At 38.4% G+C, this 11,217-nt stretch overlaps 1 protein-coding gene across 2 annotated transcripts; it reads right to left on the bottom strand.

Moving 5' to 3' along the window:
- Window positions 1-3,306, bottom strand: LOC110375215 (uncharacterized). 2 transcript variants are annotated; one of them, XM_021333259.3, is made up of 5 exons: window positions 3,030-3,306; window positions 2,749-2,861; window positions 2,161-2,262; window positions 1,770-1,952; window positions 1-1,252 (listed from the first exon to the last, which is right to left on the bottom strand). In XM_021333259.3, exons 1-5 carry the CDS (start codon window positions 3,139-3,141, stop codon window positions 1,190-1,192), a joined length of 573 nt encoding a protein of 190 aa, XP_021188934.1. In that variant the 5' UTR covers window positions 3,142-3,306; the 3' UTR covers window positions 1-1,189. The 2 variants fall into 2 exon arrangements, with proteins under 2 accessions (XP_021188934.1, XP_021188935.1); XM_021333260.3 differs by having other exon boundaries at window positions 1,826-1,952.
- Between the last annotated feature and the right edge of the window lie 7,911 nt (window positions 3,307-11,217).

The following is an 11,217-nucleotide window of genomic DNA, read 5'->3' as shown; positions in this document are numbered from 1 at the left end:
TTTTAGGTTTCTTAAAAAAACTGTTTATTTCATAACTTAAAAACTAAAAATACAAAATATTATTCCTAATCATGTCCGTCGCTTAGCTTTTAAAGCTGGAGTACCTCCGCAGTAATAAATTAATAAAAATAAATAAATAATTAATATTACAATTTTAAATTAATAAAAAACCTATGAGATTCTATCTATGCCTTTGGCACAATCGAAGACTAGGTCTTATAGTACAGGAGGTGCCTGAAATTCAGTTTTAAAGTCTAATATAAATAAAAAAGAGAGCTGATTCTATACAAAACAATTTCAATGAAAACTCTTGACTAGATATCAAATACTTTTAAATCTACATTTTACCTAGCTATTAAGTACTTAGCGAATATAAAATTAACCTATCAGAAATGGAATAACTATTATCACAATTTAGGAATTGCGTAAAACATTTTCACGCTCGTCATTATACTAAAAATACTACAATACTGAACCGTGATGTCGCTCGACACTGGCGAAACTGCACCTTAACACTAAAATAAATTAACAATTAGTAATCAACTCAGTAGCCTCGGAAGTTTCGGGAGATTTGATCACTAACGCTTGCGAGGTTTGATTCCCGGACGGGGAAGAACTCTACCTGGTACTCTACCAGATGTACTTCTCTACCCACACATCCGAATAGTTTCCTTTTAGGAACTTTACAACTATCATAAATAAATAAATTAACTAATTACAAATAATACGTATCAGAGTTACAATTAAGTACATTAGACAGCAAACCAAAAAGTCATGGAATAATTAGCAGTGTCTACTCACAGCACCTTTTGGCCCCATTTGATCTTAGAACTAAACAAATAAATAACTTACAACACTATAATACTGTCAGTTTCCTAACAACGAAGACTCCGAAGACACTTTAGTCCATCGTGTTACGTATACTGGTTGCACGAGGCGTCAGTCTGGTCGCCGCGTCACGTGGTCGGTGACTATCACATCCCAAATATGTTTGAGTCACGACTTGACTTTGCCCATCACTATCGCGTCCACCGCAGCGGCAGGCTGCGGTGTCACCTCACTAGCACTTGTTCACGTGCTCGTCAATGCACTAGGGTCTCTAAGATTCACTAGTCAGCCAGGTATCACTCGGCTGTGGCAGGGCGGCACAGGGCGCGCACGAGACGCGCGTGTTTGTGGCGCGTGCGCACTACGCCCTCCTTCGCTGCTCGCACGCGCATTTAGACCGATTCCACCTCATATTCTGGTTCCGCTGTAACAAAATAAAAGGAACATTGCTAACCTTGCTCGGTAAAACTACTTTGTCACTATGATTTTTGATGTAAATGATCGCTACAGATAACATTTATAGATAATCAAGTTTTTGGAAAAAAAAATAAGTGTGAAGGGAATTTAAAAAAAAATATTTGAAAATCGATAATGACAGTGACAAAGCTGATGCATTTAAATAAGAGTGCACAACAAAAGCATAAGATCGAAAGACAATGGATGTCAGTACAACACGCGTCGACATAGGACAGGCGTCAGACGTCAACCAACACGGTTTGCCTCAACACTGACCAGTGTTGACTTAACCTCGTTTTACACGCAAACACACCTAGACAGGCGGATCACACAGGTTGAATTATGAAGAGAAAAACATCGAAAAAGAAATAAAAGAAGCGTGTGTTAACAGAGCGGTAGAGGAAGGTGCTGACGCTAGGTGGGCGAGGCATGCGCTTGCCGACGGGCTTGCGTTAGTGTTGACAGACATCCATTATCTTACGAACCTTTTTGAGACAATTGCGGCGCTCTTCCATGTTGGGACACTGGCAGGAGCACTTACGAGGATTGTACACCCTCGGGGCCGCGCACTCCTCGGGCGACAGCGAGCAGCAGCCGCACGACACGTGCTCCACGATGGGGTACGTCGCGCACGTCTCCTTGTTCGTCTTCGCGTTGTATATTCGGATCTAAGACAAACACATCACCATTAGCACATATTTCATCTATTACAATAACTTCCAATTCACAAGAATGAGCGTCATGGAAACTTGACAGTTATGCCAGTACTATCATTAAGGACAATGATCGTTGCGCAACTCGTAGTCTGGTACGCATATAGTAAGCGGGTCAAGGTGCATCAGAATTAGCGGTAGATAAGAGATAGTGGGTACTTACGGGAATGTGTCGGATGGCGGTCTCGGTGGCCACGCAGGTGCCCTCGTTCTCGTACTCGCAGAGGCCGACGCAGCGCTTGACCCACACGGCGCGCGGGCTGATCTGGGGAAACACACTCACGTCAGCCCAAGCACAATACACGGCAGGTTTCACGATTGTAGCCGTGAAGCGGTCACGGAACTACATTTGTATAATATCTAATATTTGACGATGAGTAATTTGATAGTTAATCGGACAAATATACTCGCCGCAATGCCACCGATTTAATTTATGACGAAACCTGAGACGTCAGATATCGCATTTGATAATCAGATTGCTAATATTTGTCCAAAAATGTTTGAGGATGGAATTACTGCGTTTTTCAGTTTATTACTGATTTCAAGAGTCATTGGCATAATTATTTTATTGCGCCATAGTGTCGTCTTATGTGAGCTAATAAGGTCATTAGATAATGAGTTGTAATGACTTGTTAAAATAATACATAGTAATCTTATTAAATTAAAATGTGTCACTGGAATTCTTATTATTAACTAATTAATTCTTAACAAAATTAATGAAGGGATGCTTAAGTAATTGAATGATATTTACCTGCTCATGCGCAGCTCTGACTTTCAGGTATTCGAAGACCTCTTTAGGTTCTCCGCATTTGGACTGTTCAATAATGTTTCCACGTTCACGTTCATTGTCACCAGAGCATGCCACTGAGGACAAAAATAAAACAAAATATTAGGAAAAATCAATAAAGTTTTCCCAAATTTTCTTTAAGCTTGACAGACATGCGACAATAAGTTACGAATACTTGAGCTTTAACTTGATTTTTTTGCTGTCGTGACCTTGGGAGAAAGTAATGAATTAAATTGCACATTCACCTTTCCTCGGCATCGGTATGATATAATCCTCAGTAGTTTTGGGGAACTTGGGGTGGTGCTTGTGTCCAGCGACCACAACAAACAACACTAAACAAACGATAATTTTTGCCATTTTATCAAATTGTCAATTTCACCTTTCACTTGAACTATCACTGTTTAATTGATCACGATTTGTTAGCACTGTTATCTGTAGATAATCACGTGTGTAGTGGTGGTGTATGTATGCGTGTTACTCGCTCGGCGGTCTGTTAGCTTGTGGTGGTAGCGGCGCCGGTATTCTGTTATAAAGCCCAAGCCTGACTCAACACGTGGGCCCGGGCGGTGGGCTCGCCGCGTTGCGTCACCGCCGACGTTGCACTGTTTGCACAGCTGATTGTACGCCGCTACGTCACCACGCTGACAACCCGAAAATTCACTAACAACCTGCCACTGATCCGTGATCACTTGAACTGGGAACGGATCTCCACAGATGGACCACACGCTTTCTAGAATATCTTACTACTGCCGATATCTTCGAATACGTCATAAGTAATGGAATTTCATCATAAGTATTTAACTATCTTATCTTTTAATTCACGATTATCTTCGAAATGAATTGGAAAAGTGGCTCTCTCGCTTTGAAAACGCTAGCGGCGCGTGCGCGTATGGAAACTCCTGAGGTAACAAGTTGGCGACACCGGTAATTTCGTGACGTCACTTGCAGTTTCCGCTGTCTACGCGGTAAAGACCGGTTGTAGGGTTCACCCGCTTGCACATGACAAGCAGGAACTTTCTTAAACAACCTTGAATATTTCTAATTCCATGAAGTAGAGCGTACAGAAGAAAGTCGTGGCTATTATTTAATATTGCGCAATTTCTTTTTAGCTGAGCAGAATGAGAAGCGAAAATATGATAACTGGTATTGACACTGGCAACTGTCAGGATCGTGTAACCGGTACAAATGTTGCGTGTGATGTTTGTATTGGAGTGACAAGAAACATGCGCGGGCGCCTACGTTCGGCTAACCTACATACATTCCTTACATGATAATAAGCTCGGCCTGTAAGCAGATACCACTACACTCTATGATATAGAATAAAATACAACGCAATTTTATATTTGATACTGATCATCCATTTCTAATCAAAGATGTAGCTTAAAATACCTCGAAACACAATAAATCAAAATGTCGCGGGAAATTCCTATTTTGAAACATTAATATCGCATATTTCTGTTCACTTTACATTATTGTTATTTAAGATACGATCTGTGATCTAATTTGTAATCTGTACGTGCGCACGCGTTTGTCAAGCGCCGCCGGCTGATAACAGTATCGGCTGGGTTCCACGATTATAGAGCTCCGAATATTTTGCTTGCCTTTCTTGACAACTCCAATCTTGCGCATCCCTAATTTTAAACACATTTTTTTTCGCTTGTTCCAAAAGGTATGACGACCTTAAGAATTCTCGGAGGTTATTTTATTTTAGCAACCTCGAATGTACCAAAATAAAACTTGATGCCCTTAATGCAGGTTTCTTTCCGAATGCCCCGAGTTGCTAGACCCTGTACTTCCCCTTCAAGCCAGTTACAGTGCACTTCCATTGCACAATCACTATAATCTCGCATTACTCATTGAGAAAAAGAATAAGGATACGGAAAGTCTTGTTAAGGTAGAATTCCGTGGGTCGCGGCTGACGCAGCCGCGCGCGGCTTACGACAGTCGTCGGCCGCGCGCGACAATAGTCAACATATGAAAATGTATGGCACCGCTGCCGAGGCTCGCGACAGTCGCGCGCGGCCGACAGATTTCGTGAGCCGCGCGCGGCATTGTGTTGAAATTAGTAGATTTTGTTCGTCCGTTTCCTCTAGTCGAAGTGCTAATTGATATCCTTGAAGAAGAAGAGGATGACGTGTTGCTGTGGCTGTATTATGAAAATAGATTACCAATCTACCCTATCTTTAAAAAGTAGAAATGATGAAGGATACTACCAAATACTGATTCAAAAGCATTTGTATTGTAATGAAAACAAAAGGAAGTTTTGCCGACTAAATAAAAAACAATTCAATTCTGGTTTTACTAAAATTCTATAGATGTTATTAAGCGCTAGACCATGTTGAGATGCATACGGCCGCGCGCGGCTCACGAAATTCGTCGGCCGCGCGCGACTGTCGCGAGCCTCGGCAGCGGTGCCATACATTTTCATATGTTGACTATTGTCGCGCGCGGCCGACGACTGTCGTAAGCCGCGCGCGGCTGTCGTAGCCGCTATCCTCGGAATTCTACCTTTAACCCGACTTGACTTAATCTTACGTCACCACCGTGACGTAAATGTAACTTGTATTTCTTTCGTATTTTCGCGTTAACATGAATAATTAAAAAACTTCAGTGTAACAACTAATTAGCTCAGAGAACGCAAACTTTTTCCTAGATTAAAACAAATTAAGTTCAGCACGAGTGTTCTGGCTAGTAATTATTCCTAGGAATTTAAAAAACTTAATAAAGCTGCGTTGTGTGATTTTTCTAGGAAAGCGCGTGTATGTAGGGTAGGTACACGTCATATTGGTGACGTCACGGCTCACGGTGACTGGTTGAAATATAACCCCCTGAAAGTTCGCGGCTTGGCCTCCATTTTTCAGAATCGATTATGGTACAAGTTAGGAGTGAAAGCAATATCAAGATATATATCAAGAAGTAGATATTCTTCTACTTTGTATGCCGCTCTATTGGTATTTAAATCTTTTTGTATATAAAACTACAATGTCTCGTAACTAAGGACGGATGTGACCAGCGTTTTACGTGCGAAGTGTCCATGACCCAAATACAATGCGCTTTCAATCTTTCCTTCATGACCTAAAAAAGCTTAGGAACCGAATTTTAAGCTAAAACAAAACTATGTATTTGAGTAAAATATGGACAGTTATTATACTATTTTTAATTATTCAAATGTCGAAAAAAAAGTAAAAAGGAAATTGCTGTCAATTTGTATGCCAAACTGTTCAGACTAGTTACTCGTTTCGACACTTTTTTTTAATTTACTTTAGCCCAATTTCTGTAGTCTTAAACCAAGAGTGTCATTAACAAAATCTATCAGTTAGTTTGGAAAACTTCCAGACCGTCTACCGGCTGTCACCCTGGTTCTCAGAATGGTCAATTTTGTAACAATGCCAATATTCGGTAATAGTTTTACCTTGACTTCGACGTGGAAATTGGTATTTTTTACTAACTTTTTTATATTTAAGAGGAAGTAAAAAATTGCTAGCCAAAAACTTTTTCTAATTATGTAAATTGTAGAATTTCCTCTACGGCTGTCATTGAACATCCTTGGCAGTCGTTACGGGTAGTCAGAAGCCAGTAAGTCTGACACCAGTCTAACCAGGGGGTATCGGGTTGCCCGGGTAACTGGGTTGAGGAGGTCAGACAGGCAGTCGCTTCTTGTAAAGCACTGGTACTCAGCTGAATCCGGTTAGACTGGAAGCCGACCCCAACATAGTTTGGGAAAAAGGCTCGGAGGATGTAGAGTTTCCTCTACTACGTTATATTATTGTGTCATCATCATCTTCTTTTTAGTCATAGGCTCATAGGATTAAAAATAGGCCTCTCCCATTGATTTCCAAATGATTATTGTGTAACAAGAATTATGTCATAATATCCATAGACAACACATGAGGAGTAGCTTTCATCGTCGCCTCTTACCTACATCAGAAACAGTATGTTTTTCTTTTAAAAAATCCAAATATTAATGTCCCATTTACAAAAAGCTTTTAGGCTTGAACGAAGCATCATATTGGTTTAATACATTCTAGATTTTAAGATGAAAGTAGTTGCAATCGAGTGTGATAAGACGATTCACAGTTTTATGTCACGATGTTCTAAAACGTTTAAGTATTTGTTTATCTCTGACTCACTTTTGCCTATTCCGTGTGAAGGCATTTTAAAATGTTATAATATGAGGTAATGATGACTTGTGATGACTACACATTATTTAAATCAAGATATCAATGAACTAAGGGGTCATTTTTTATTATTTAAGGAGGTTCGTTGATCTATTTACATACTTTATTATTAAGTTATAAACAGCTTTATCGCTATAAACTTGTACATAATCGTATTTGTGTGTACTTTAAACTGTTTGTTATAGAACCAATAGTGAACGTCGTTTAGCAATTACTTACTTCTGGACCGTTACTGACGAAAATTTACATTACTGAATATTTTTACATTTAGGTATTAACATATCGGCATAAAACTTGCACACCACGCATGGACAAAACTCTGACAGTATCAATATGCAAGGTTTCGTGTCAACTGGATTCTAGGTACCTAACAGTTCGTGCGCAAATCGTGAGTATAAAGATAGCAAATCATTTACCTCAGATTATTTCAATAAACTGGAAAATTTACATCATGGCAAATTTTCTGTGCTATAATTTTGGGATTACCAAAAATCGCTCACGCTTGTACCTCAACAATAATCGAACCTTGACACCCGTAAACTGCCTACTCACGATCCATGACGTATCGGACATACCAAACTACTGGAACACCATAGAACCCGTGTTCACAGACACCATGAATGAATACCAACAGTCACGTTTATTTAGAACGATACCATTTATCACAATTTTTCTATGACGAAATTTGAATTTAGGGCAATCGAAGTCGTTCACGCCATGTGCTGTGCTAACGGGAAGTTTCGCCACCAAATATGGTGTGTAAATACACTATATACCCCATATTGCTATATTGTTATTAGTGCTAATTGTAGCGTTTAAGCTTCGGCCTCAATGTTATAATAGCTAGCTCTTGGCCGTGCTCTAAAAATGCTTTGCACTCCCAGATCGAAGTTGTAGTTTGAATATTGAACTGTAGAGCTATTTTGCTCGCCTCAAAAATTCATTAATCACATCATTTTTTATTATATAGAAAAGAACTGGCCTGATTTAACTATTTCTTATATCCTCATTTTCATTTTAAGTACCTACTTTCTCAAAACAGCATGTGGATCCAAACAGCAAGATTTTAGAGGGAATTAATATCACGTATTAATTACGTGAATTATATCATGCATAATTTCTAGCACTTATTGAAAGTACTATACGATTAATAGTCATTAATTAATACGATTATTAATATTGTGTGATATCAGGCGTAACCCCGCATCACCTGATGACTCGTCACATCCATTAACCGATACACCAGAATTAACTATCTGATGATCTTAATAATGCAGGTGCCGATAACTTGATGATCGATTACTTTGTTTGTTTTGGTTAATACTTATAAGAATGCAGATAAATATGGAAAGAACCAGGTGCCGCAAATGACATCTGTAGGTTATTTGTTTTTTTTTTCCACTAAGCATTTTCAGAATTCTCAAATAGCTTACCTTCCTTTAGGAGAATCTATGATTTATACCAGAATAGCCTTCCAAAATATTTTCTGCTGTTCTGCTGTAGAGAGGCAGTAGACTTTTGACATCAGGATTTGGTAATCTGATCTCGTTGCAAGTTATCCAGGCATGAAATTAAGAGCACACTGCAAACTCCTTTTAGAACCTTTCTTCCCAGCAAAAAGGCATAGGAAGTGTCTTTTGTTTTTGACGTTCGAAAAGTGCTAATTAATCAGCCTAATTTGAATAAACTGTCGATAGTTTGTTTGGGCTCATAAATCAGTACAAAGATCGAAACTTAGCCGGAATCAGACCGACTGAAAATGTTGATTGGAATCAAAATTCTATCAAGTTGATGAAAAGTTCTTTAAAATAAATATATCCTAGATGATGCCATAATCCAAATCAGGCACGTACTAATTAATCGATATTTTTATAATTTACAAATTACTCTGTTAGGTAAACAGGTGGATAGATCGTATATCGGTATCCGCGTGTGACAATATCGATCAGGAGACCAGTGATGTAAGCACAACGTCAAGTGTTTCATCACTGATATATAACAATTATCTTCCATATAATCATAATAATATAATATTAATCACAACCTATAATTAATTATTACAATCACGATCTTAATGACTGACTGAAAAGCCCATGCTACATAATTTCATAATTTTAGGTTGCTTCCAACCGGTGGCCTGTTTAGCGGTGGACTTGTATGGCTGAGATAGTAATAATGTGCATATATCTTCTATTAAGAAATTATTTCTAATTTACAGCCATTATCAAAGAAAACCCTACCAGTTCTAGCAGTGAGAAAAAGAAATGTTATTAATGATGTGGAAATTGCAGGGTGATCACCAATGAACGACTATTACCTAATTGTTAATTGAACTAAACGCTTTTGCAAATAGCCTGTCTTACTAAATACATGGCTTTAATTGGTACTTTACCTTAGCTCCAAGGGCTGTTATTGAGAAAACCCCATACCTACTTTACTAGAGCGATCACTAAACTAATAAACACATAGTTCAGTACATTCCTAGAATAGCAGTTTTTTGCTACTAACATAGATTGATTACTTACTTACTGTCCCAAAAAATTTACAAGGGGACTACGCAGAACCAATAGGTACGTGGGACAGGCTTGAGGTTTTGTGTTCCCATCAGCAAACAAAGTTATCGGCAGCTACGGCTCGTTAAATGTAACACATTAAAACGTTAAACCGATTACTATTTGTATAATCTGTGTATTATTATAGAAGCATCTTGTCACGTAGCTGATAATAGAGATTGCAGCAGGAAATGACTTTATGATAATACTATTTTAGTTTCCGCTAGTGGTTTCACCCGCTTCCCTTCGGAACTACTTACTTACGCCCGAATATGAAGCTTGCTCTATAAATCTATCTAACATTTGAAGTACTTACTTACGTATGTAGATCTAGTAATCCGTTCCTGAGATTATCATACCTACATAGATGCTCTTCATCTTCAGACATAAAACTTCTGATCTTTTCAGCTTTTCCTATATGACTAACATTGGATTATAACTTCATACTCTTACGAGATTACAAATTGGGTTTGTACTAAGCCCTCATTTGGCACGTCAATGGCGTAACGTCATGTGAAATACTGGTTTTCTTGAATAATCTAGTTATTCTTATCTTTTCCTGCAAACTCTCCATTTTAGGATACGAGAAAAAGTGTTTCCCCTTCATGCCTATAATTAGGAATATACTTTGCGAAAATGCTGCGTTTTCCTGCAAAGTTTTCACTAGCCGGCGGCCACCATGTAAGTAGGTTTATGGAGGTTTTTCCGTCACGGTAAAATCTTGGGTTACTCCTATAAGGCTTTTCTTTGGGGTAAGATGTCCCGTATTTTCAAGAATAAATAAACTAAGTACCTACCTATTAGAAAATGTTGGTATTCTTTAGAAAAAAACTAGATTTAAAGTTAGCAAGGATGCGTTAATGGTGCTCCGTTTTATGACGATGATCCGACGTTTACGTATGTCGATCTATGAAAAAAACTCGTCAACAAATTAATATAGAGGCGATGTCGCAGTAGCCCACTAGTGGGTGGTCCTCATAATTTATAAAAATAACTAAATAACACAACCATTACATAGATGATTTAAATATCTTATTAATGGAATTGGCTGGAATGTTTTTCTGACTCTGACGATCTGATCTGACTGATGTCTGTTACATAAAATGCATTTTGATGTTTCTTAGTGAAGATTCTGTTTTCAGCTTAATCAAGTTTATAAATGGAAATGTATTTTATCTCTTTTATTGCAGAATTAGACTTTCTATTTGTTATGAAAGTTAAAGTATTGATAAGCTACGTAAACAGAAAATCAAGCATGTCTTTCGAAGACATAGGAATTTAATCTCACTAGGATATCCTAACGCGCCGCATCACCGTGCCCCCTGAACCATACGTCTAAAGATAACTGTCTCGCAGATAACCAACTAACTGGTCAAGTAAACCAGCTCATGAGATCACGATTAAGACGTAGTATTATCTATCAGTTAATTGGGCCACATGTATTAATGCGCAGAAGTTTTCATCCAAGGAGGTCCAGTAATAGTCACATGGTAGGGTCACTCTACATAAGTTATTTTTTGTAACTTGGAGATTTTTACGACGTGATACCGAGATCCTTAATAGGTAGGTATATTATATCCTCGGATGCTTGAAAGTTTCGCAATAGAACAGTTTAATATTAGACAAGATGTTAGTGTTACAATTAGCACGTCTAAATAAAACTACGTCGAAATACACCAAGAATCAAAATGGTCTTTCACATC

This window comes from Helicoverpa armigera, chromosome 10 (assembly GCF_030705265.1).
Source record: "Helicoverpa armigera isolate CAAS_96S chromosome 10, ASM3070526v1, whole genome shotgun sequence".
Taxonomy (NCBI): domain Eukaryota; kingdom Metazoa; phylum Arthropoda; class Insecta; order Lepidoptera; family Noctuidae; genus Helicoverpa; species Helicoverpa armigera.
The sequence above is the reverse complement of the archived record's forward strand: the minus strand, read 5'-3'. Positions and strand labels throughout refer to the sequence as shown.